The sequence below is a fragment of the Equus quagga genome, chromosome 15 (assembly GCF_021613505.1).
Source record: "Equus quagga isolate Etosha38 chromosome 15, UCLA_HA_Equagga_1.0, whole genome shotgun sequence".
In the NCBI taxonomy this organism is placed as follows: domain Eukaryota; kingdom Metazoa; phylum Chordata; class Mammalia; order Perissodactyla; family Equidae; genus Equus; species Equus quagga.
In genome coordinates this window covers 89,222,040-89,249,506 of record NC_060281.1, presented here as the reverse complement: position 1 = coordinate 89,249,506, position 27,467 = coordinate 89,222,040, and the positions used below count along the sequence as shown (strand labels likewise).

The 27,467-nt window shown below is 44.3% G+C and overlaps 1 protein-coding gene across 1 annotated transcript in view; it reads right to left on the bottom strand.

The window, feature by feature from the left end:
* LOC124227186 (zinc finger protein 280A-like) overlaps positions 1–24,729 on the bottom strand; it is a 28,831-nt gene extending 4,102 nt beyond the window's left edge. The window contains 4 exon segments of the mRNA XM_046641045.1: positions 1,275–1,364; positions 1,579–2,339; positions 2,342–2,634; positions 24,722–24,729. Coding sequence (XP_046497001.1) covers positions 1,275–1,364; positions 1,579–2,339; positions 2,342–2,634; positions 24,722–24,729 — 1,152 coding nt within the window.
* Between the last annotated feature and the right edge of the window lie 2,738 nt (positions 24,730–27,467).

Here is a 27,467-nt window from a genome sequence, read left to right as displayed (position 1 = left end):
AAATATGCATATTAATTTGAATATGCATATGGAAAAATTAACCTTGACAAAAATTAACTTTGATTTATCACACCATAAATAAAAAAATAAATTTGAGATGGATCATAGACCTAAATGTTAATGGCTAAACAGTAAAGCTTCTAGAAGAAAATATAGGAGGAATATCTTTATGTCCTTAGCAGCCAAGAATTTCTTAAGTAGGGCACAAAATGAAGTGCCAACCTTCATGTATATATACACCTATGAATCACCATCAAGGTCAAGATGGGGGACATTTTCAGCGCCACGAAATTTCATTATGCCCTTCCCAGTTGACAGACAGCCTATCTCTAAAAAAGAAAAAAAGAAAGAGTGAGGGAAGACTTAAATAGGCATTTAATAAAGGAGGGTAATATTCAAGCGACCAATAACCATATGAAAAAAATATTCTCAACATCGTTACTCATCAGGGAAATGGAAATGAAAACCACAGTGTGATACCACTACAACTTCAGGAGAATAGCACTAATGAAAAGGACTGACTGTACCAAGTGTTGGATCTGTAGCAATGAAATTCTCAATATTGCTTGTGGAAATATAAATTGTTTCAATCACTTTGAACAAGTGTTTGACAGTATCTAAACTGAAAAGGTAACCTATTGAGTTCCAGAACTTCTTCTCATATCTATATATATCCCAGAGAAATGACTACATATGTCTACCAAAACACACACAGGCTCATGGAAGCTTTATTCAAAATAGCAAGAGAAACAGCCTCAAAGTCTGTCGACAGTAAAATGGGTGCATGAAACTGTGCCATATTCATTCAATGCGGTTCTACACAGCAGTGAAGAAAGAATGTGCTATGGCTACACACACTGAGAATGCTTCCCATTTCTTTAACAGAAAACGAAAACCAAAAAAACCCTATCATGTGATTCCATTTACTTGAAGTTCAAAAACGGGAAAAATTAATCTATGGTGGTAGAGGAGTGAATAGTGGTTACTTGGCAGGGAGGGGTTGACTGGGAAGGAGCATAAAGACTTCTTAACTATTTCTTGACAGGAGGGAGCTGAAGAACTGTCACTGTAAGATCTGATAGTTGCTGACATTGCTTGTTATCATCTACAGCCACGACGGCCTAGCCTCTGTTCTGCCTTTCAGAATTCCTGGGGGTGGGTAGAACATAGCCTTTAGCCAGAACCCGAGCTAAGTGACTTCTGGAATACTTGGAGTTCATGGCTCTTCTCTTTTTAGTTTTTACAGGTGGCAGTCAAGCGTCAGTGTTGCTCACAATAATGAATGCTCCACCTCTTGATCCTGGTTGAACTAAAGTTTGAATCATAACCACTGTTTCAGGAGGCAACCCTTCCAATTGCTCTGCCTTTTTTTTTTTTTTTTCTGCTTTATCTCCCCAAACCCCCCTGTACACAGTTGTATATCTTAGTTGCATGTCCTTCTAGTTGTGGGATGTGGGACGCTGCCTCAACGTGGCCTGACAAGCAGTGCCATGTCAGCGCCCATGATCCGAACCCTGGGCCGCTGCAGCAGAGCGCGCGAACTTAACTACTCCACCACGGAGCCGGCCCCTGCTCTGCCTTTTAAAATGGATGATGATTCTTGGTTTGGCTCTCCACTTTCTCCTTTGAAGTTAAAAACTATATCCGGCACTTGGAACACTGAAAGACTCTCTTGTTCCAATGCCTCCAACGATGATTCCCATAGGGTATTGCAGCTTTAAAAATTTCAAGGCAAAACGGACAAAACAATTTCTTAGTGTTTTCCTGGCATGTTCTGAAATGTGTTTCCACATCAGCAAAGGCTGACGATCTGTAATTGCAAATTTGGCACACATAGGGCATTTTGCCAGGCTTATGATTGTCCTCCATGTGCTGTAAGAGAAGCTGATCTATTTCAAAAGACAATTCACAAATTTTACAGACAGTGGAGGGCTCCTGGGTAGTGTGCACACTTTCGATGTGACATTGCAGCTGGAAGGGAGTGGGAAACTGCCGATGGCAGTGCTGGCAGGTGGTGTGGATTTCCCAGCCATCACCTCTCTGCTTCTCAAGTTCCAAATGATTCCTCACGTGATTCATGAACTTAACACTTTTTAGAACTTTCAAGCAGCTGAGGCATTTAAAGTTTGTATAAGTGTTCTGTTCTGGCTGCTCGTCTCCTTTATGCTGTCCACAGTAAAAATCATGAAGTAACACAATCAGATTTCCTTTCTTGGGATCAACAGCTTTGCTTTGACTTGCTAGACTCAAAAAGTCTGTTTTTCGCAGCCTTTCCAAGCTACTTGATGTGCCTGGATCCATGCTATCCCAGTGTGCCTTGTCATCTGCATAAGCCAAGAAAATGATGCCCCTTTCTGAACATGGCTTGGTGAAGATGGGACACCTTCTGAGGGTATACTCCTGCTGGTCATAGGAGAGACAGCTGAACGGGCCACAGCTGAGGCTTATCCTCCTGGGATTCCATCACTGCATTTAGGTTTTTGGGGATTTCCACTGTTTATATCAGAAGTGGAAATTTGCTTTGAAGCACACGGACTTTCCTCGTTGCCTCCTATAGAAAGTTCAGCTCCAGCTAGACTCGGAGACCATGAGGAGAGCAAATCTAAGGAATTGTGAGGCATGACTTGTGGTGAGCTCAGGGTTCACCGGTTTGGATCCCGGGTGTGGACATGGCACCGCTTGGCAAGCCATGCTGTGATAGGCATCCCACATATAAAGTAGAGGAAGATGGGCAGGGAGGTTACCTCAGGGCCAGTCTTCCTCAGCAAAAAGAGGAGGATTGGCAGCAGATGTTAGCTCATGGCTAATCTTCCTCAAAAATAAAAAAACTTAGGAGAGCTGCCAAGGACTCTCTAGTGGCTTCTCAACTCACTCAGAAGAAATGCCAGTGAACATAAAATGCCCAAAGAGCCCTAGGCCACCCATCCAAGCCCACTGGTCGTTGTCTTTTCTGCACCTCCCTCTCTCCACTGCAGCCACCAGAGCTTCATGAGTCTGGAAGGCGCCAGACCCTATACTTCCTCAGGACTTTTGTTGCTCCCTTGGCCTTAGAGGCTCTTTCCTCAGATATTCCGATCCCAGCTCCCGACCTGCTTCAGGTCCGCAGCTTCTCAGCAAGCCTTCTCTGACGATGCTACCAAAAATCAGAACCTGCCCTAACACCCATGCCAGCTTCCGCCCCAATGCTGCTGTTCAACTTAGCGTTTCACTTGCCTAACACACAATATATAAAATATATTTTGCTGCTTCTCTATCTCCACCCGCTAAACCGTAAGCTACATGAGGGCAGGGGCTTGTGTTTCATTTATTGTTGTATCCTTAGCTTCTAGAGAAATGCCTAGCACACTGCCAGTGCTAAATCTTTGCTACATAAATAAATAGTATCTGTTATTAATCTGATCATCTATGTGTACAACAGAGCAGAACCCACTAATTCCACACTCTCCAAGAATTTAGTGAAATGCAAATCTAAATGATTTAACACTATCGTGCAAGGGAGAAATTCAGCTAGTATGTAGGGGTGTGTGTGTGTGTGTGTCTAAATCAAAAGTTTTGTATAAAATAATATCCTCCCTACAATGGATATGATGATAACTTTGTCAGTGCACACAATCAATAACCAATCTCTAGATAAGAGAGATAAGGTGAGATGTATTGGGCTAACGTGAGGACTAGCTCGGAAGCACTCTCTTCCCCAGGGAAGAAAGCACTCCGGCGAAGCATGGTTTATGGCATGGTTATATACCATTTCAGAACAAAGAACATGCATCAAGCATGACAGGAATACAATTTCTTCCCCAAAGTCACAAGGAGATATTTTGCCACAGTTTAGCACATTCACAGCAGGTCAACTTGACCTAAGATTTCTGGGAAGAAAAGCTTATCTCGAAAGAAGTACTGGTATTGGTGTCAGAGAAAAGGAGGCATTCATCCTTATCTTTGAGTGCATTCTTTGACTGCAAGAAAACGTTTTAAGCAGATATACAATGGATGTTTGGTGGGCCATAAGTCAGGTTCTTCTGGGAAAAACAAGTTTTAGGCTGAATCAGATTTAATCAGAATGGCTTACCTATATAATTTAATATGTGAAAACTTCTTTTTTGTTTTTGTTTTTTTTTTGAGGAAGATTAGCCCTCAGCTAACTACTGCCAGTCCTCCTCTTTTTGCTGAGGAAGCCTGGCTCTGAGCTAACATCCGTGCCCATCTTCCTCTAGTTTATACGTGGGACGCCTACCACAGCATGGCTGCCAAGCAGTGCCATGTCCGCACCCGGGATCCGAACCAGCAAACCCCGGGCAGCCGAGAAGCGGAACGTGCGAACTTAACCGCTGCGCCACCGGGCCGGCCCCAAAAACTTTTTCTTATTATTATTTTTATCACCTTCTATGCCATTAACACTTTCATTGATTCTAAGGGGCATGCTAATATTTACATTTTACCGTTTCTGAAATCAGATTGTACCTCATCTGGAGCATTTCATAGTTTGTTTGGAAGCATATGTTCTTTCATTTTATAGTGACATCACAAGTAATGTATCTTACAGGTGATAGTATCTTAGACTCATCGAAAAATTCTATTTCTATTCATAAGCTGAATCCAACCCACTGAATTTATTTCACAGTTCACTGAGGGGATGCCAGCTGCATTTTGGCAAATGGTTTAAGACAGGGATTGGCAAATTGGCACATCCACTGTTTTTGCATAGCCAGCAAGCTAAGAATGGTTTTTACACTTTTTAGATTTTTTAAAATTTTCCAAAACATTTATTTCTTTAATTGAGGGGGACCCTAAAGAATATTTTGGGTTGTGTTAAAATTATATGACATTCAAATCTCGGTGTCTCAAAAATAAAGTTTTATTGGAGCACAGCAGTGATCACTCATTTACCCATTGTCCATGGCTGCTTTTGCATTCCTGTGGCAGAGTGAAACTGTTGCAACAGAGACCGCAAGGCAAGGCCCCATACTTAATGCCTCAAATATTTACTGTCTAGCCTTTAACAGAAAAAGTTTATGGACCCATGGTTTAAGAGAACAAAATGGAGAATACAAATTTCTTAGCTCACCGGTTCCTGAAGGTTTGTGTCCAGATGATTCAGTGAGCCTCAATATTTCCCAACTCAGGGAGGCAAAGGAGGGCAATGCTGGAGCAGCCTTGTCCAGCTCCTTGTCTCCACATCAGGGTGAAATTTCTCTAAAGCCCAGCAGGGCCACTTCCTATGTCTATGGAATTCTTACCTTGTTCTCAAAAAGCCTTTCTGATCTGAGTGAGGCCAGATCAGAAGGACACACTCCTTTTAAAGTCCATTATAATCCAATCTATATCCTCCAAACTGGGCTCCAATGCATTCCTGAACCAGTGTATCCTGATTGGATTTTTGGCTGTTGTCCAGAGTGACTGCAGAAACCTTTCACCAAATTGCCAAAGGCAAGAGCGTGGGCAGGGCTTCAGGGCCAGGCCGAGGGGCTACCTTCCCGGGTGGGTTGGGTGGTGGGAGTCCTCCCTCCTCTCTGTTGTCCAGAGCCCCACCACCTTATCTCCGGTTTACCTAAGTCTTGAGCTGTTGAGAGTCAGCAAGGACAGGGGAAGGTGGGCCATATAGCTGATCCAACAGAGCTCAAGCTGAGGTAAGGAACCCAAAAGGGCAGGTGTCTACTTCCAGCTGCCAGGAAGTTCTCACCAATCACTCCAATTGCACAGAACAAAAATCCTGCTCTCTTCCTGTGCCCAGGGACATCCAGGGGGCAGATCTCACTCCCAAGCTGGCCAGGTGGTCTGCATTTGAAGACTCAGCTCCCGTGGGATTCCTGGGTGCCCAAGTGGGGTCCTCACCGTGAGTGTTCACACTTCACCCCAAAAGCTTTTTCTAGACAGGGGCCCACTCCTTTCTTAATCCATTTCCAAAGGTACAAGGTCACACTCTGACTTGCTCTGATCACCTCTCACTCTTTCTCCTCCTCCCTCCCCCCTCCTCCTTCACTCTCCTTACCCTCAGCACCTTCTAGATTAAATCTCAAGCTTTCCCTCCTACTGTCCTTAAAGCTCATTGCTTACAGATTCTTGGGGGAGGGGAGGGCTTCAAGCATCCTTAACAGGCAAGAAATATTTGCATTTCCAGTCCTTCCAATGCAGCCAAGTCACAGAATTAAAACATTCAATTTGCTAATTAAAATGTTCTAAAGTGCCTTAAACTTACACAATGTTGTATGTCAGTTATCCAAATAAAGCTGGAAAAATAAAGAAATAACACATACATACATACATACCTCTCTGTAATTTTTTTGAAGAAGAAGATTAGCCCTGAGCTAGCATCTGCTGCCAATCCTCCTCTTTTTGCTGAGGAAGATTGGCCTTGAGCTAACATCTATGCCCATCTCCCTTTATTTTATATGTGGGATGCCTGCCAAAGCGTGCCTGGAAGCAGTGTACAGGTCCACACCCAGGATCCAAACCAGCAAAAGCTGGGCCACCAAAGCAGAGCGTGGGAACTTCACCACCACACTACCAGGCCGGCCCTTTTTCTGTGTAAATGTGATGTGACATTCAAGGTGGTATAAATGTATATAACAGAGGGCCTTTAATCTTTTCTGGGGGCTACAGAAGGGCTGCCTTTGGACCTTTCAAGTAGCCAAGGGCACTTCCTGCAGGAAAACAGGATTAAATGACGTGACAAGTTTTGGACAGTAGAAAGTCCTTACAGTGACCTCAGGCCTAAGCCGTCTGGCCCCACCACTCCTGGACCCCCAAGGGCTCCTATTACTTTGCCCTTTGCCGTTCTGTTCTAGCCACACTGCCCTTCTTACACTAGAACCTTTGCATTAGGGCATAAATTTTACTTATTACTGGAATATTCTTTATCCAAACATCCTCTTGGCTCTTTTCCCACATCCTCCAAGTCTTTGTGGCAAAGCTACTTCTCAATGGAGCCCATCCTGACCACCCTATTTAAAATGGCCACTTCCCCCCACCTAGAGTCTCCTGTCCCCCATGCCCTGCTATGCATATATCCTGTATTTTTCCATGCTTCTTGCCCCTTCTAATAGCATACATAATTACTAATTTGTTGTGTTTATTACCTGCCTCCCTTGATGGAATGTAAGCCCTATGAAGTGAGTAACCTTTTGTCTGTTTTATCCTCTGATATATATCAGCATACCTGGAATACAGCAGGCATTCAAAAGTATTTGCTGATTAAATGTATGTGGTGGATTTAGAAATAGGTTCAGCCATTAAAAGGATTAGATGCTATTCTCTTTTGTATGATTTCCCCCGGTGGCAATGCCAGTGACCACCAATGTGTTTTCCAAGCACAGCATTGAAAATTTGAATTTTTATGTTGTCTCCTAATTTTAAAATGTTAGAGGGACCAGCCCTGTGGCCAAGTGGTTAAGTTGGCGTGCTCTGCTTCGGCAGCCCAGTGTCTCGCCAGTTCAGATCCTGGGCGTGGACATGGCATCGCTCATCAGGCCATGCTGAGGCGGCATCCCACATAGCACAACCAGAAGCACCTACAACTAGAATATACAACTATGTACTGGGGGGCTTTGGGGAGAAGAAGAAAAAAAGTAGCAGATTGGCAGCAGATGGTACTTCAGGTGCCAATCTTTAAAATAAATAAATAAATAAAAATAAATAAAACATTAGAAAGAAATTTTTAAAGTTGTAAAACATGATGAAGCTAAATAAAGCACTTCAGTGTGCTAATGTGGCCTGTGAATTGCCAGTTAGCCACTTCCGGTTGAAGGACATATCAATGTTGTAATTCACCAGTTCCTCATGTGGTTGGTGGTACCAGGTACGGTGGGATGATGGGGAATGATGGCGGCCCGGACTCTCTGTAAAAGCTCCTCTACTGATTGTAGTAGCTCAGTCTCATGGAGTCAGCCCAACTCCCAAATCCCACCCCAAATATTTTAATATATCACTTTTGTAAACTGTCTAATCTGTCAGGTTTAATCTATGGGGTTTTCATTCTGTTACACATCAGAATTGCCCAGGGAACTTTTAGAAACACCAGCACCCAATCCAACTGCTGGCCAATTAGATTAAAATTTCTGGGAAGCCCTTTCCAAATCCTCAATGGCCATGTGCTTTCTACCTGAGAAAACACTAGTGGTGGTGGGAGTTCTTCTTCCCACCTCCACTCGACAGGAGAAAGGTGTTCCTTTCACTTTTGTAGATTCTTTTTAGAGTGCATGGCCCAGGGTCCCATTAAAGTGTAACATTTTCTCTCAGGGCACCAAACAATGGGACGATTTAAAACTTATTTATTGTATATTTCTCAGCATTTCCATCCAAAAAAACTAAACATAGAAATAGAATCGATGCTGAAGCCTGTCTTGTTCAAAACTGGCGATTCTCAACTAAGGGCAATTTTGCCCCCAAGGGGACATTTGACAATGTCTAGAGATGTTTTCTGATTGTCAACTTTTAAAAAATATTATTTTTATTTATTTACTTATTTATCTATTTATTTTTATTGAAGTATAATTGACCTACAATATTATATTAGTTTCAAGTGTACAATATAATGGTTGATATTTGTATATATTGCAAAATGTTCACCACAATTAGTCTAGTTGACATCCATCACCACACAGTTACAGAATTTTTTTTGTGTGTGATGAGAACTTTTGAGGTTTACTGTCTCAGCAACTTTCAAGTATGCGATACAGTATTATTTACTACAATTGCCCTACTGTACCTTACGTCTCTAGGACTTATGTGTTCTATAACTGGAAGTCTGTACCTTCTGACTCCTTTCACCCATTTTGCCCATCCCCCTACCTCTGTCTCTGACAACCACCAATCTGTATTCTGTGTCTACTGATGTGGGGTCGGTGAGCCAAGGAGTCGAAAGAAAGATTTCTTAGACTCTTAAGATCTGGCAGTAGTGCTCTTTTATTTAGAGAGTATAATAGCATGGGGACAGGACCCATGGGCAGTCAGAGTTTCTGCTGCTGCCGCTTCTGCTGCCCCCGCTGGCATGGGGACAGGACCCATGGGCAGGCAGAGCTGGTGCGTGGGGACAGGACCCACAGGCAGTCAGAGCTCCTGCTGCTGCCCCAAGTTGAGGGTTAGAGCTAAATTTAAGGCATAGGTATATGATTCATCTCTTTACAAGACAAAGGAAAGAACATGAAAAAAAAGTTAAAATGGTATCAGTGCAGGTGGGGTCTGGTCATTGGGTGATCCCATGACTTTTAGACAAGAATCAAATCGGATTAAGTAAAGGTTATAAAGGTTAGACGCCACCACCCTAAACCAGTTACATGAGATTGGCAGACAGCAACCAACTTAAGTTCCTGCCTTCCCCATTAAGAGTTTCTAGGGATAAGGTCATCTCTCCTCTTCTTCCTGGTACAGAGAGGGAGGCACCTTTTACAGATAGAGATTTACCTTACAAATGTAAATGTGTCCCAGCAAGGGCAAGTTCCATTCCCCAGAGCCTCCTTCCCTGTCCCAGTTTATCGAAAGCAATCAGCCCAAAACAATCCTGATGCCAAAGAGACATATCGTGGGGTGGCCAATTTCAGGTCCCTACAAGGTCATCCCCCCTTCCTTCACAAACACAAATGTCTCAAAAGGGCAAGCAAAATTCCAGTCCTCGGAGCCTGCTTCTCATCTGCAGTTTTAAAAGTAACCAGCCTAAAGATCCTCATCATCTACCAGCATCTATGGGGTAGAGACCAGGGATATTGTTAAACATCCTATAATACATAAGACAGCCCTCCTGCCACAAAGAATCATCCAGACCAAAATGTCCGTAGTGCCTAGGTTGAGAAACCTTGGTCCAGAGTAGCAGAGAAATTGTCCTACTCCTAGTCTGCATGATGTCCTTGGCGACTTCCTTGTAGGAAGAAGTTAGCATTCTTGCCAAAGCATTTAAACAATTACCTGTTACACTTTAATGGGACCAAAATTTATTTTTGAAAACTAGTCGTTCCTCGCCCAGAGGACTACCGGTGAAGTTACTGACATCTTATCTTTTCCTTTTTGGATTTAGCGTAATGACGATGATTACCAACTGTTATATAATCCTACAAAATGTCCCTAACAAGTATGAATCTTTGATTTCTTGCTTGAAACCTTTCCCTTTGCAGCAAGGCTGTAATAAAATTTAAGTGCTCATAGCTAAACTGCCCTGAGTTTTTTCTTCTCTTTTTACAGCAGAACTAAGAGCTATTTTTTCCAGTAAGATTTTATGATATCTGAAAATTACTTACAAAAACTTGTATTTATATTACTTTATCAATTATACATTATTAATAATTATAAGAAAAAATAACATTTGAGCCTCATGCTTCCAGGAAATTACTTTTAAAATTTCAATTTCGATTTACAAATTAAATGTATTTTGGTGTAGAGAAATATGAAAGGGTAAATAATAAAAGACTTTCAAGCATAAAAGAGATCACATTATATAAAATCCTGTGGGGGTGAAATGTGTGTCTAGATTTCCTCCTATAAGGACACCAGTCGGATTGGATTAGGGCCCACCCTAGTGACCTCATTTTAAATTAATCACCTCTTTAAAGGTCTTATCTCCAAATATGGTTATATTCTAAGGTACTGAGGGTTAGAACTTCAACATATGAATTTTGTGGGACATCGTTTATCAAGCCTTATCAAGCCTTTATCAAGGAGTGATTGTGAGGGCTTCCTTCACACACGGTGCTTCACCTGGTGAATGCTGAGCAGGGGCCATGACCATCTGGAGCAGTGGTTTTCTACCCTGGCCGTCCTTAGAAATATCTGGGAGCTTTACAATACAGATTCCTGGGTGCCACCCCTGGAGATCCTGATTCTGTTGGTTTGGAGTGGAATCTTGCCCATAAACAAATTCCTGTCCTCCCTGATTTTCCAGGAAGCGGCCGGCTCCTCCTTTGGAGTGTTTTCTGGAGAATGATGCGGGGTCGGTGAGCCGAGGAGTCGAAAGAAAGATTTCTTTAGACTCTTAAGATCTGGCAGTAGTGCTCTTTTATTTAGAGAATAGTACAGAATAGCATGGGGACAGGACCCATGGGCAGTCAGAGCTTCTGCTGCCGCCGCTTCTGCTGCCCCGCTGGCATGGGGACAGAGCCCATGGGCAGGCAGAGCTGCTGCTGCTGCCCCCGCTGGCATGGGGACAGGACCCATGGGCAGGCAGAGCTGGTGCGTGGGGACAGGACCCACGGGCGGTCAGAGCTCCTGCTGCTGCCCCAAGTTGAGGGTTAGGGCTAAATTTAAGGCATAGGTATGTGAGTCATCTCTTTACGAAGACAAAGGAAAGAACATGAAAAAAAGTTAAAATGGTATCAGTGCAGGTGGGGTCTGGTCATTGAGTGATCCCATGACTTGTAGACAAGAATCAAATCGGATTAAGTAAAGGTTAGAAAGGTTAGCCACCACCACCCTAAACCAGTTACATGAGATTGCCAGACAGCAACCAACTTAAGTTCTTGCCTTCCCCATTAAGAGCTTCTAGAGATAAGACCATTCCCCCTTCTTCCTGGCACAGAGAGGGAGGCATCTTCACAGATAGAGGTTTCCCTTAGAAATGTAAATGTTTCCCAACAAAGGGGCAAAACAAATTCCACTCCTTGGAGCCTGAATCTCATCTGTAGTTTTAAAACTAACCAGCCTAAAAATCCTCATCATAAGCCATTTTAAAATTAAGCAGCCTAAAAATCCTCATCAGAGAACACTGTTGGTAGGGCCCCTACTCAACCTTCTCTCTGGCCCCAGTTCCTTTTATTTCTCTTCTAGACTATGAAGGACAGAACCTTAAGGACAGAGTAAGTTCGATTTTCATACCATCCCACATGTGAGGGAAGTACCTGTGTTCTATTCGTCTGCTACTAAGAAAAGAAAAAAACCCAAACTATTGTTGTACAGTAGAATGGTTTGAAAGCTAATCACCTGACATGCAAAAAGGCTTTAACATGTTAAGTCAGGAAGAAGTGGAGGGCATTAAGTTCAACCTGCTCTGCAGATGCTGGTCAGGTCTTCAGAGAAGGTTTCCATGGAGAAGGACAAGATGGCTTCTGCAGACAGGGTTGAGAGAAGACAAACTTAGAAGAATTTGAGCCCCTAGCCAGTAAGGGAATATGAATAGAGCGAGGACTAGGAAAAGGGAGTATCTTATCCCTCAGTTCTCTCCACCTCCAGGAACCTCCACAATGTGAGCCTTGGTCACGGGGCCTCCCTGGAGCCAGGGAGAGGAATGTCTGGTCCTGACTTCACCAAAGCCTGTCACCATAGGGGCTGCCTCTCTCACCAGCCAACATCAGAATACTTCTGGGCAGCATGCCAGACTCAGGAAATTACCTGTTCCCACCTTTCCTCCCATAGGCGGCCCCTTAACCAAAGGAGCCTGCACAGAACTGTGGTCAAGGACGCAGCAGCTCCTTGATCTCAGTGTTGTCTCTAGGACCTGAAGTCATGATTATGAAGGTGATATGTGGTCAGCCTGATTGTCCACCAACAGGGCTGGGCGTCTCAGACAGTCTAAGAACTGTGTACCCAGGAGGAGATCAGGCCCACAGCACTGAGGGGCTGGTGCCTCCTTATATGCAGACCAAGCTATGTGAAAAGTGGACTCTACTTTATGACATGGCCCAGGGAGGCACAACTGTTCATGAGGGCACTAATCAAGCTAGCCTCTGTCCCTACCTCCCTCTCTAGGGGAGATCAGGCCTCTCCCATTGTTCTCACAAGTTTTCCCTCTTCCCTTCTCCCTGGGAGAGCTTTATCTCCAGAGATTAGGGCTTTTGTAGTCAGTGGAAGTGCCTTTGGCTTCCTGCTGCTGCTGCTCTCAGCTGGAGTCACAGAGGGATGCTTTTGCAGTTTAAATGCAAGGGTGGGGCAGAGAGGGATCAAAATGCCTTGGAATAAGACACTAAAAAAGTTCAATAACTGACGACTTGTATCACCTCCTTAACAAAAGCAGGGAGATGTTAGTTCCCAGGATGTTCCTAGACAACAGAGTGGCCCATGTTAGTCCCAGCTCCTTCAGACACAAGAAGGCAGGGGGCGGGGCATGGATAGAGGGAGCCGCCAGCTCTAATGGGTAACCCCAAAGAAGAGGACTGCAGAACTGGTCACAGCAAAGAGCTCTGAGGGGAAGGTGAATTCGTTAAAAGCCTTAGCACTGCAAGGTTGGCAGAGAACCAGGCTTTGGGGGAAATGCTCAGTCTTTACTGGTGGATTAAGGCAAAAACTGCATGTTATGGATGAATCATGCAAGGAGAAAAACTCCAGGTGACATCTAACACTGAAATCCTGAAACCCAGGCGTGACCCTCTTTGGCAATTGAGAATGGATTCCAGTCAGCCTTTGAATAAATACCTTATTTTGCACAAGCTTGTATGGATTTAAAAATAAAACATGTGGAGGATATTAGTGGCATAAAAGCACATTTGTACAATGGGGTCAAAGATGATGCATCGTGCCTTAAAAACTACTTATCAATTAAAAGTCATACATGTGGTTGGCCCGGTACCACAGCGGTTAAGTGCCCACGGTCTGGTTTGGCGGCTCGGTGTTCGCCGCTTTGGATCCCAGGTGCAGACATGGCACCGCTTGGCACGCCATGCTGTGGTAGGTGTCCCACATATAAAGTAGAGGAACATGGGCACGGATGTTAGCTCAGGGCCAGTCTTCCTCAGCAAAAAGAGGAGGATTGGCAGCGGATGTTAGCTCAGGGCTAATCTTCCCCACCCCACCCCCAAAAGTCATACTTATATAGAATTAAAAATCAAATCAAATAACACAAAAGATCATTTATCAATGTGAAGTCTTCCTGCTGCCCAGACCAGTTACCTGTCTCCATTCCCAGAACAAACTGCTGTTAAGGATTTCTCATGTGTCCCCAAACACATATTCTCCACATCTACAAGCATACTCTCCTCCTCCCCCAACTTTTTATATAAGTGGGTGTATATTATTCACATAGTGTTGAGTAAAATCATCATAATAATAATAAGTTCTCATACACTGAGGTATATGGGGAAGCCATCCTGGTTTAACCCTGATTCAGCCTAAAAGTTGTTTTTCCCAGAGCAATCTGATTTATGGCCTGCCAAACATGCATTGTTCATCTGCTTCAAACATTTTCCCAAAGCAAAGAATGAACTCTTTAAAGACAAGGATGAATGCCTCCCTTTCTCTGCCACCAACACCAGTACTTCTTTGAAGATAAGCTTTCCTTCCCAGAGAACCAAGGTCAAGTTGACCCGCTGTGGATGTGCTAAACTGCAACAAAATATATCCTTGTGACTTTGGGAAAAAATATTGTATTCCTCTCATGCTTGCTATATGTTCTTTGTTCTGAAACGGTATATAGCCATGCTGCAAACCACGCTTACCTGGAGTTCTTTCTTTCCTGGTTACACTTCTAGGCTAGTCTTCAGCATTGGCTCAATAAATACCACTCTATCTTTCCTATCTATAGATTGGTTATTGATTATTTGTGTCAAGACTATGTATTGAAATAGTGTTTTATTAGCATAATTTTACTGAATGATTTTAATTTGGATGAGGACAAATGCATCAGAGAGTTTGGTAATTATTATCATTTGATCCCAAATGTTCAGAAGCAATGAGGAATGCATCTTATCTTCTGAGGAGTTTGTGGGAAGTATTGCAAAGGGAGGCATGAAATGCTTTATTAACACAAACCCAGAAGTCAAAGCAACATATAGATAAATGTCCAAGGATGTTACTTGGACATATCTGTGTCTTCTGCTTATGTTTCTGTTAGAAAAGATTCAAAGCCTTTTCCAAACGTGGCTTGTAATGCCAGTAAGTGCCATGTCTTCCCCTTAAGAATGACTTAGTCACTTAAAACCTCAACAGCAGCAGGAGATATTGTTGAGAATAATAATATTGATAACAGCAGTTAATGTTTATTTAGCACTGATGATGACCAGGCAATATTATTGGAGCTCTATGTCTTTTATTCCATTAAATTGAAATCTTAGAGCATGTGTATATATTATTATTATATGCATAGTAGAGATTTAAAAAAATAGATGTTAAGAAACTTGCTCAAGATCACACAATAAATAGCATGCAAGCTTTGAGTCTAGGCAGTGGAATTATAGATCCTAAGCTCTTAACCCCTCAGGTGATCTCCTTTTCAATAAAATCTCAAGTGTCTATGGTCGGCTGGACATGATGCCAAGTTCTGGGGTACAGAGAGAAATGGTTACTACCTCACTGGACTGCTGTGACTATTAAATGAGACAATGCATGCAAAGGTTTTTTGTTGGTGTTTTATTTTTGAACAAATATTTTGTTTTATTTTTATTTATTTTTTCTCTTAAGTTTTACATATAATTATTATATATTTACATATAATTTTAAGTATATATTTACATATAATTAATATATAATATCTTACAAGTTTAAAGTACACAACATCATGATTTGGCATGCGTATGTATTGCAAAATGATTACTATAATAAGTTTAGTCCACATCCATCACCTCAGCAAAAGGTTTTGTGCTATTCTGAAATCAAGCCTTCAGGATGGCCCCCGATGATCCCTGCCTCCTGGTATTCACACCCATGTATAGCGCCCTCTCACAACAAGCAGAACACCAGCAGGATATTTCGGAATGTTGGTGTGTGATTTCCAAAACTAAGTCATAAAAGATATTCTGCCTTGCACTCTTGAATCACCTGTTCTGGTGGAAGCTAGCCAGGCTCCATGTCCTGAGAACACTCAGGTAGCCCTATGGAGAGGACCACGTGGGAAGGAACTGAGCATTTTGTCAGCAGCCAACAGAAAGGGCCGTCTTGGAAGAGGATTCTCCAGCCCTAGTCAAGTCTGTCAAGTCTTCAGATGTGTAAGCCAATGTTTTGATTGGACCCTGATGAGAGACTCTAAGTGAGAACCACCTTGCGAAGCCATAGTAAGTGTGAAACAAGAACAATTTATTGTTGTTTTAAGCCACTGTATTTGGGGATAATTTGTTTTGTAGCAATAAATAACTAATACCACTGTTCTTGTAGTAGGTGGTACTCAATTATTATCACGACCACCACATCATTACCATTATCATTACCGCCACCTCAGTACATTGTTGTAGAAAACAAATTCTATGTATTAAACTGTTTAACCCCCACTGCTGAATTAAACTGACTGTCAAGGGTGAAAGTGCCACCACAGTTTTTGATTCCAGTAAACATCATGTATTAGATTGCCAGGGCTGCCGTAATAAAACATCACCATCTGTAGGCTTAAACCACAGAAATTTGCTTTCCCACAGTTCTGGAGGCTGAAAGTTCAGGATCAAGGTGTCAGCAGGGTTGGTTTCTTCTGAGGCCTCTCTCCTTGGCTTATAGATGGTCGCCTTGTTGCTGTGATCTCACATGGCCTTTCCTCTATGGGTGTCTGGGTCCTAATCCCCTCTTCTCATAAGGATGTCAGTCACATTGGAATAGGGTTCTCACACATATGACTTCGTTTTACCTTAACTACCTCTTTAAAGGCCCTATCTCTACATATAGTCATATTCGGAGGTTCTAGGGGTTAGGACTTCAGCATATGAATTTTGCGGGGGACACAATTCAGCCCATAACACATCATAATCAGCATTTCATGTAGAACATTCTACTTGAAAAACTCAGTAGTATTTTATATATTATAGACTGGCCTAATTTTTCAATTAAGAGTCTAAACACTTCTTTTGTCATGATAAACCAAGTTCTCTTAAGAAGGCAGAATGGGGGCCAGCCTGGTGGCGCAGTGGTTAAGTATGCACGTTCTGCTTCAGCAGCCCGGGGTTCACCAGTTCGGATCCCAGGTATGGACATGGCACCGCTTGGCAAGCCATGCTGTGGTAGGCGTCCCACGTGTAAAGTAGAGGAGGATGGGCATGGATGTTAACTCAGGGCCAGGCTTCCTCAGCAAAAAGAGGAGGACTGGAGGCAGATGTTAGCTGAGGGCTGATCTTCCTCAAAAAAACAAAACAAAACAAAACAAAACAAAACCCAAGTCTGAGTTGTTGTGCATCCAGCTTGGAAAACAGGAGTTTGTCTGTTTCTAATGCTTGATTTTCTTCATTCTCAGAGAATTATTGAGTATATTCTATACCCAACCTCCATGTAGCAATGAATAAGGAAAAAATAATTTTTTTTTTTTGGGGAAGATTAGCCCTGAGCTAACTGCTGCCAATCCTCCTCTTTTTGCTGAGGAAGACTGGCCCTGAGCTAACATCCGTGCCCATCTTCCTCTACTTTACATGTGGGACGCCTACCACAGCATGGCTTGCCATTGCGGTGCCATGTCTGCACCTGGGATCCGAGTTGGCGAACCCCGGGCTGCTGAAACATAGCGTGCACACTTAACCGCTGTGCCACTGGGCCGGCCCAGGAAAAAATACTTTCTAGTACCAAATGCAGCTAAAGAGTGAACTGGAAACTGTTATCTTCCAGTTGAGCTCACTGTCATCCAAGCTGGACGCTCAGTGTTCAAGGTTCTGAGCAGTGCTACGCTCCTTGACTTGGTGTCTGACAGAGCACTTAGGGTGATGATCATCCACAGGGAGCATATGCAACCTGAACAGGCAAAACCACCTGATAGAACCTCCACATGCTTGTTCTTGGAGGCTCTTTCTTCACTGGTGAAGTGGAAATAATACTCAGATTCTAGACACCAATTACAATGAGTTGGGGCAGGGAAAATCCCCTTTCTACCCTTCCTTTGTTCTTACGGCTGGACTAGTAATAAAATTAACACAAAACAGATTAACAGGAGAAAACCCCAGTTTAACACATACGCATTGGAGATCACAGAGAAATGATGCTTGAAGAGTGAACAAAGAAGGCAGTATACATATATTGATATCAACCCTGATATCAGTTTCTCCACATTAAACCCAGCATATATGGGGTTAAAAGCAAAACACCCATTCCCTGCTTACTCTCTGCCTTCCTGGCTCCAGAATCCACTATCCTCCATGGAGACAGACACCATCAAGGACAAGCACCTGGACTATCTCCTCCCCACAAAGAGATACGGGCTGGTGGGAAAGCTGCTGACCAGCAAGGTCATGAGCTCCCTCCTGTCTGCAAGTGTCTCAAGGCCAAAGACAGGCTGGTGGGAAAGCTCCGACCAACAAGGCCATATGATCCCCCTCCCCTACCTAAAGCCCCAAATAAAAACCCTTCCTTTTAGCTTTTCGGGAAGTTTGGGATTTCAGCGTTAGCTGCTCTCTCTCCTTGCTCAGCGCCGTGCAAAAATAAAATTCCTGCTTTCTTCCACCACTCCCGGTGTCAGAGATTGGCTTGCTGTGCAACGGGTGAGCGAACTCACCTCAGGGTCGGTAACAATATCTTTTACACAAAGAAACAATAAATTTGTGGGGAATGACAGGACAAAGAAATTTAGATTTGAGGTAGGTAACCGGTGAAGAATTTAAGCAGAGTATAGGCTTGAGAGTTAGTAAGCAGGATTTGTTTATTCAGGCTTCTCTGCCCTGAATTCCCTAGCCCTGGCGGTAAGGATGCAGGAAGAGCACCTTTTTTCACAAGGGAGATTTATTTCCTGCCTTCAGGGGGAACAGAGCCAGGAGGGTCACAATGCCCTTTTTAGAAAGAGAATTAACTTTAATTCAAAATGATCAATAAGCTGTTGTGGAACATTTTGGGGTGGCCTGACCTGGGCCCCAACAAATGCTTGGGAGTATTTTCCCACCACGAAGCAAATCTGCAACACCAGCTAGACGTCCTACAATTCAACTCAATTCTGACACTAGCTACCCGGAGATAGCATCAGATTCCACAGGATAAGGGCTCAGTCCTGTGCTTCTAACCAACTATCTACAAATGAGAAGTTCCTACGACCCCCTCCTTGGGTTTGATTAATTTGCTAGAGCCATTCACAGAATTCAGGAAACCGGCTTACTCACTAGATTATGGGCTTGTTGTAAAAGGGTAGAACTCAGAAACAGCCAGACGGAAGAAATGCATAGGGCAAGGTGTAGGGCAAAGGTGTGGAGCTTCCACGCCCTCCAGGAGCACACCAGTCTCCCCAAACCTCCACATGTTCACCGACCTGGAAGCTCTCTGCACTCCCTCCTCTCGAGTTTTCATGGAGGCTTCATTACAGAAGCGTGATCATTGGCCATTGGTGACCTCAATCTCCAGCCCCTCTCCCCTCTCTGAGGCATGGGAGGGGTAGGTGGGACTGAAAGTTCCGAACCTCTAATCACAGGGTTGGCTCCACTGGCAACCAGCCCCCATCCTTAGGTGCTTTTCAAAAGTCACTCATGAATATAACAAAAGACACATTTATCGTTCTCGCCACTTAGGAAATTCCCAAGGGTTTTAAGGAGCTCTGTGCTAGAAACAGGAAGGAAGACCAAAAAAATATATTTTTCTTATTATAAATCACAATATCACAAATACTTGTGGACAGATTTTTGAGACCCCTCTCCCCAGTCTAACAAGTGAATCTAGCAAGCAAACTGCACAGGCTTAAAGTCATACAATAAAATCCACGCTGCCCTGTGAAGCAGCCATGCAGCCCATCCTCAGCCTGGGTCAAAATGACCTTGCAGCCCCACACCTCATGACTGCAGACGCCAGCTGGACAGATTCACAGCAGGAAAAGATAAAGGGCTACCTCACTCTCACGTTTCCCATTTCCCGGCTGCATTTCTTAGCGACTGAGGGAATAAGGAACGACCCTGGCCTTTGCCTCCCTCCACACATAGATAATGTCAGCATCTCTGAACTTGTTTGATGTATAACCAAGGAATTCTCGTTTGTTACCTTCAAGGTATATTCTGGAGAAAAGCCCAGATGTATTCTATCCCTTTTTTTTACATATATGAAATCTAGTTGTAAGTTGTTTTTTTCTTCTCCTCTTCTCTGCAGGTACACTGTTGTGTGAAACTTATGCTCACACCCCTGAGCAGTTCCATCAGAACACTCTGTTGAACTGTTTTCCTGGGGTCCAAACTCCTCATGCTGATTATTGAATATACTCCTTCACTAATATCACGCAGAGTCTTTATTTCAGTCGACATACTCAAGAGAAATGCTCTTGGAATTAAGTGAGTTTATGCTCAGTAAATGGTATCTCTTGTTCCACATTAAAAGTTCTGAAACAAGGGAGCTAAAATCTGAGCCTCTCTTCTAATACCCTGGGCCCTAGTTGTGTTTCTAGAAGTTGCCATAGGACTGTCCCAGGAACTGGAAATGCGTGAGGGGTAACCTCAGGTCGGGGGCTGGCCTATGGAGGCTTATAATCGCACCCCATGTTTCAGCCTCTCTAATCTATTCCCGAGTCCCCCGTGTCCTTCCGAGCATTGGAAGGAAGGAAATCACATTACCTCATATTCTAGGTACCCCAGCATCTAGCACATGATCTAGGATTTGAAAAATGGTTAACAAACTTTTATTTATTTGGCTAATGGCTAATGTTGGGGATGATAATTTCCCGCAATAGCATATTGATTATTTTGAATTGAAGTTACTTCTCTTTCTAAAAAGAGCATTCTGATCCTCCTGGCTCTGTTCCCCCTAAAAGTAAGACATAAATCTCCCATGTGAAAGGTGCTCTTGCTGCATCCTGATCTCCAGAGCTGGGAATTCAGGGCCCAGGAGCCTGAATAAACAAACCTTGCTAATTACCTACCTCACATCTAAGTTTCTTTGTTCTGCAAGTCATCAAAAATTTATTGTTTCTTTGTGTAGAAGATATATATGCTGCCTGCTTTGTTCATTCTTTGAGCTTCATTTCTCTATGATCTCTAATACGTATGTATTAAACTGGGTTTCTCTCCTGTTAATCTGGTCTTTTATTTTTATTTTATTACTAGTCCAGCCATAAGAACACAAGAAGGGTCGAAAGGGGATTTTCCCCCACCCCAACACTAATAAACCTTTTTATATTTGTTATCGTACGAGTGAAAGAAGCAGCACACCTTTCTTCCCTCACCAGTCTTTCTAGCTCCTATGGGTTAATACCTGTCAACCGGGACAGAAACTCTGCTCTATAGCATGGGCTCCTTGCTCACTGAGGAGAAAGCTTTAACAGACAAGAGCAGTTATATGTCAATCAAATTTCATTTCTGTTGTGATCCATTCTTATCATTATTTTTTTAAATTTTATTTTATTTTTTTCCTCTTTATTTTTGAGGATGATTAGTCCTGAGCTAACAGCTGTGCCAGGCTTCCTCTATTTTGTATGTGGGTCGCTGACTCAGCATGGCTGACGAGTGGAGTAGGTCCATGCTGGTGACCTGAACCTGCGAACCCAGGCCGACAGAGCAGAAAATGCAGAACTTTAACCACTATGCCACGAAGCCAGCCCCTATTCTGGCCCTTTTAAGGAGATTGTGTGGAACCATTTCTCTATCCCTCAACTAAAATGTTAGTGGAACTGAGCTAAGGAGGAATAAAGAAGCAAGTGGAGCTTATGGATCTTCTTATGGATTTATGGAGTAAAATGAGGAAAGTATGAGCCATCTCATCAAAAGAATATATGATATTGAATAGTCTGTGGACTAGAATAAAGCTTTGCAGGAGCATGCAGGGTCATGAGTGTGGAGAGTATGCAGAAGTCTGACAGATACCAGGATCCACCTGGCACTTTCGCATTTTGTATGAAACCCACTCTGGCACTTTCAGATCCAGGCAGTGCCGATAGCCTGCAATTCTGCAGTCTGCAGTTTCCCTTGATGTTGATGTCTTCTTTTAGTTCTATTAAGAGTTGCTTTACAAATTTTGGTGCTCCTGTGTTGGGTGCATATATATTTATAAGTGTTATGTCTTCTTGGTGAAGAGTCCCTTTTATCATTATATACTGTCCCTCTTTATCTTTCTTTATCTGTTTTGCTTTGAAATCTACCTTGTCTGATATTAGTATAGCGACACCTGCTTTCTTTTGTTCATTATTAGCTTGGAGTATTGTTCTCCATCCCTTCACTCTGAGTCTGTGTTTGTCTTTGGGGCTGAGGTGTGTTTCCTGGAGGCAGCATATTGTTGGATCTTGTTCTTTGATCCATCCTGCTACTCTGTGTCTTTTGATTGGGGAGTTCAATCCATTTACATTTAGAGTGATTATTGAGACGTGGGGGCCTACCACTCCCATTTTGTGTCTTGTTTTCCGGTTTTCTTCAGTTTCCTTCGTTTCTCGTCCCATGGTTTAATCTGTTCTGATGTAGAGCTGCTACTCTCTGTTGTTGTCCTTCTACTTATCTCCTCTGCTCTTGTTTTTGTAGCCCCTTTCCTTTTTTGGATTTTTCAGGAATGAGGGTTTTCCTGAGGATTTCCTGAAGAGGAGGTTTTGTGGCAATGAACTCCCTTAATTTTTGTTTATCTGGGAAAGTTTTTATTTCTCCATCGTATTTGAAGGATATTTTCGCTGGGTAGAGAATTCTCGGCTGTAGATTTTTGTCCTTCAGATTTTTGAATATATCATTCCACTCTCTTCTAGCCTGTAAAGTTTCTGCTGAGAAATCTGCTGATAGCCTGATGGGGGTTCCTTTGTAGGTTAGTTTCTTTTGCCTGGCTGTCCTTAATATTTTCTCCTTGTCGTTGACTTTTGCTAGCTTCACTACTATATGCCGTGGAGTTGGTCTTCTTGCATTGATAAAGTTTGGAGATCTATTGGCTTCTGTCACCTGAAGATCCATCTCCCTCACCAGATTTGGGAAGTTCTCAGCCATTATTTCTTTGAATAGGTTTTCTGCCCCTTTCTCCTTCTCTTCTCCCTCTGGTATACCTATAATCCTTACGTTGCATCTCCTAATTGTGTCGGATAATTCTCGGAGAGTTTCTTCATTTCTTTTAAGTCTTGCTTCTCTCTCCTCCTCTGCCTGCAACAATTCTATATTGCCATCTTCCAAATTGCTAATTCTTTCCTCCATATTATCGGCCCTACTGTTCAGAGCATCTAGATTTTTCTTAATCTCCTCTATTGTGTTCTTCATTTCCAATATTTCTGTTTGGTTCTTCTTTATCGTATCAAACTCTTTTGTGACATAGCTCCTGAACTCGTTGAGTTGTCGGTCAGAATTCTCTCTTAACTCATTGAGAATCTTAATGATGGCTGTTTTGAAGTCATCGTCATTTAGGTTATATATCTCATTTTCTTTGGGATTGTTTTCTGTGTATTTGATGCTTTCTTTCTGTTCTGGAGATTTAATGCATTTTTTCATATTGCTTGATGTTGTTGATTTGTGCCTCCGCATGGAGATAGAGTTTAGTTGCTCCTTTCACTTGTTTCAGCTGCTGCGGTGGGAGGAGCAGCTGTTTATATTTCACCAACCAGGAACCCTGTCCGTAGTTGCTAACTGGGCCTGGGCCCCTCTTCGTAGCCACAGTGGCCCTTTGGATTCCCTCCTCTGCCGTGGGGGCCGTCACAGGGGGGCTTCAGGCTGCAGGTGCCTACTGTTGCAGCCCACCTAGATGTGCTCTCTCCTTGGGGTCTGCAACGGTGTTATGGGCTTTTCCAGCGGCCAGGGGTGGGATCACTTATATTTGTCGCTCCGTTGCTGTCGGCACCCACCAAATCTCACTTGTCCTCTATAGGTTGCAGGAGAGCTATTGGCATCTTCTACAGTCTGTGGTTAGTACACCTAGCTATGCTGCTTTTGCCCTGGGGTCTTCCAGCCTTGTGGCTGGCGGCTGGGTGCCTTCTACTGGTGCTGTGCAGAGGCTTTCCCTAAGGCTGCTGTGAGCCTGTAGGGTTTCCCCCTAGGCTACTAAGCTGGGTCTCTGGAACTCTCTCCAGCCCCAGTCCTCTCCGAGATCTCCGGCAATCCCTAGCCTCACAGGGTGGGCAACGGCAGCTGGGGGTCGCCCCGCCCTCTGGGATTCTCTCCGGGCCTCTCCCGGAGCCGTGAATGCTCAGCGTGGCCCCTCTGCTAACGGCAGACAGAGAGTTTTGTCTGCTGCCCGGGCGGAGCTCCGGCGCTTCCCCTCCGGGTCGCAGGACCGGCCTTTGAAAGTTCCCCCCGCCCCAGTCCTCTCCGAGATCTCTAGCAATCCCTAGACCCACGGGGCGGGCAACGGCAGCTGGGGGTCGCCCCGCCCTCAGGGCTTCTCTCCTGGCCTCTGCCGGAGCCATGAATGCTGGGCGTGGCCCCTCTGCCAATGGCAGACAGAGAGTTTTGTCTGCTGCCCGGTGGAGCTCCGGCGCTTCCCCTCCGGGTCGCAGAACCGGCCTTTGAAAATTCCCCCAGCCCCGGTCCTCTCCGAGATCTCCGGCAATCCCTAGTCCCACGGGGCGGGCAACGGCAGCTGGGATATCTCCGTGCCCTCCGTGTCTCTCTCTGGGACCCTCCGGGCGCCCCGAGCACCAGGCTGGATCCCCCCGCCAATGGCGGGGAGAGACTCTCCCCGCGGGCTCAGGTGTGCAACTCCAAAGTTTCCCTCTGCGTTTAGGAGTAATTGCAGGGGGTTTAGGTAGGGTTCTGGTCACCTGTTTCCACCGTCGCTCCTCTGTTGTGTTCTCGCTCCTGCCCTAGACGTGCGTGGATCCTCTGGGGGCGTCCGTTCCAATGGAAGAAAGCCGCTTGCGGGTACCAGGCTGCCCGTCAGGGTCGGAGAGCCCTCACCTATTTCCACATCCTCCCGGAGGAAAGTCCATCTGCCTTCCGATGTATAGTCGCGTGGGTGTCTCAGACGTCCTGAGATGCTGTCTGGATATCCTTTGTCAAGCGATAAGTGTCCAAATAATTGTAGACTCGAAGGGCGAGAGACAAAGAGGACTACTCACGGCGCCATCTTGGCTCTTCTCCTCTGCAGTTTCCCTTGACACAGACTCAGGGCCTCATGTCGCTGCTCCAACTTTCTTGGGATTGGAAGGAGATTTGTTGAAGAAGGCATTCAATAAAAGTTCTGTGGGCAATCGCTTTGTTCTCCAGCCCGCTGAGGTCCTGCCTCTTCATCTTATATTAAATTCTGCTTGTTTGAGTCCTGGATTCCCTCTCCCTCTTGTTCTTCCTCTCTTCTCTCCTCTAAGATCATCTCTCTCTAGCTCTTAGGTGCCTGGACCAACCCCCTCCTGTGAGAACCCCAGGTTTGTCTCCTGTTGCTGAAGTTCTGCTCTTTCAGGGCGGAGGACGAATCCTGAACCAGAATTCAGCTCAGCCCACAGGTCCTCCTTGATCAGCCAATTTCTCCTTTTAAGTTTCAGAGACTAAGACACAAGATCCCACAAAGATATGAGATTGGACAGATGATGAAAATGTACTTCTCACAGTGACTTCACGTCAGCTGCAGAATCTGAGCGATTTCTCTGTAACCTAGTTATTTAGCCCCTCCCTCCTTACTAGTAGTGAAACCAATGGACAGTTAGTCACTGATGATTAGGTAGCTAGTAACCAAAATTTTTTCAGGCAGTAGCTTTTAGTTGTTCAGTCGCCAATTCTTAGTTGTGCTGCTTATTTTAAAAGTCATGCAGATAGGCAATATATTAGCCAACTCCCACTAGGTTCCTCATAGATCACGTCCTTGACGCTTGCGTCACCACAGTAACAGAAGCTTGAGTCGCTTTTCAGCAACTACGAGTCAACCCCTGTCCAGTTCAGGCTGGTTGAGACCACCAGTCCACCAACTGGGCCTACAAAGATGTCCGATAAGTGACCTCCTGATGTCAAGGGGGCTAAAAACTACCCCCTCAGATCATGCCGATGCCACAGTTTTGTGAACATACGTCCTATGAAGAGCCATGAAGCTTGACTGTGCTTGCACAGATTGTCAATTACCTCACTCCCCTCCACCTCCAAACTTCTATCCCCACACTTCAGACCACCCTGGCCCGTACCCCATAAATATCCCTAATCTCCATTTTCAGGGAGGTGGATTTGAGATTTGTTCTTCTATCTCCTCGCTCGGCTGCCTCGTGAATAAATGCTTTCTCTGCTGCAAACTCGTTGTTTTGGTGACTGGCTTTTCATGCAATGTGCAAAATGAACCTGTTTCTGTAACAGTAGTAGTAGTGGTAATCTGGGTTCCTAACACTGATCTGGATTTGGGGTCAAGTCACTAGTTCTTGTTAGCATTAGGAAATATTTCATTTCTCCCTAACTGGCTCTCCTAAAAATGTTTGACCTTTTCCTTCTGCCTCAGGCCTTGTTTGGGTTTTATTTCTGCCTCTGGATAATTCCCTGGACATAGCTGTGTCAGGTTGTGCTCTGGCCCTTTTCTCTTTTCTCTTTTTCAACATTTTACTTTTTCCTTTTTCTCCCAAAACCCCCCGAGTACATAGTTGCATATTTTTAGCTGTGGGTCCTTCCAGTTATGGCATGTGGGATGCTGCCTCAGTGTGGCCTGATGAGTGGTGCCATGTCCGTGCCCAGGATTTGAATTGGCGAAACTCTGGGCCGCCACAGTGGAGCACGGGAACTTAACCACTCAGCCACAGGACCGGCCCTTCTGGCTCTTTTCTATTTAGATTCTTCTCTCTCACATCTGTGTCTTTCAGCCACCCCAAATTCAATCTGCTTGTCTCTCTGCATATTCGGCGGCTCCAGGGTGAATTGTTAATACCAAACACACTACTGTGTGTGCCATACTCTCCCTGCTTACTTTATAATAACCTAGAAACCACTCTCCACCACAGGGCCACCAGCAACCACCACCTCCCCATGGCCGCCCCCCCCCCCCCCCCTTTTTTTGTGTGTGTGTGCAGGAGAAGATTCACCCTTCACTATCATCTGTTGCCAATCTTCCTCCTTTTTTCTCCACTTCAAAGCCCCAGTACATAGTTGTGTATGGTTTAAGTTCTTCCAGTTCTTCTATATGAGTCACCACCACAGCATGGCTACTGACAGACAAGTGGTATGATTCCATACCCCAGAACTGAACCCAGGCTGCTGAAGCAGAGTGCACTGAACTTTAATTCCTAGGCCATCAGGACTGGCTCTCCCCATGGCTCTTGAATGGCCATCCTCACTGATGAGCTCTCCATCCAAACTCAATTTTTCCAAATCTCAATGTCTTGATACCATGCCTCTTTGAATATTTTGATGGCAAAGTCTAAATTCTGAATAAAGAATCTTGCCAGATTTCTCTCTCAAGTGAGGTCTCTAGACCAAACAAAGTCGCAACTGTAGAGCACCTGCTTTAGAAGATGCAGCGCTGACTTCTGTTTTTCTTTCTCTACTTGTATCAGGTGATCCACGATCATTGCTATCCCAGATGGGGCCATCCACAAATGGGGCACTTCGACAAGTGCTTTCCATAAGTAACCTCATAGGTGAATGTCACCAGAATGTTATGAGGCGAGTATTACTATCTGTATTCTGTGGTTGAAGACCCTGATGCAGAGACAATGAGATGCTTTCCCTTTGCTGTTCTTCCTAGAGAACCTGTCTTCTCTGTACACTTTCCCTCAAATTCTACATGTGCTGGTTCTCGTTCTGGAAAATATTCCCTGTAACCTGGGTCTATGTTGGAGATGCTGAGACAGGGTGCATGTCGGGAAAAATGAGATCTTTTCCTGATCCCTTTTTGTTGGG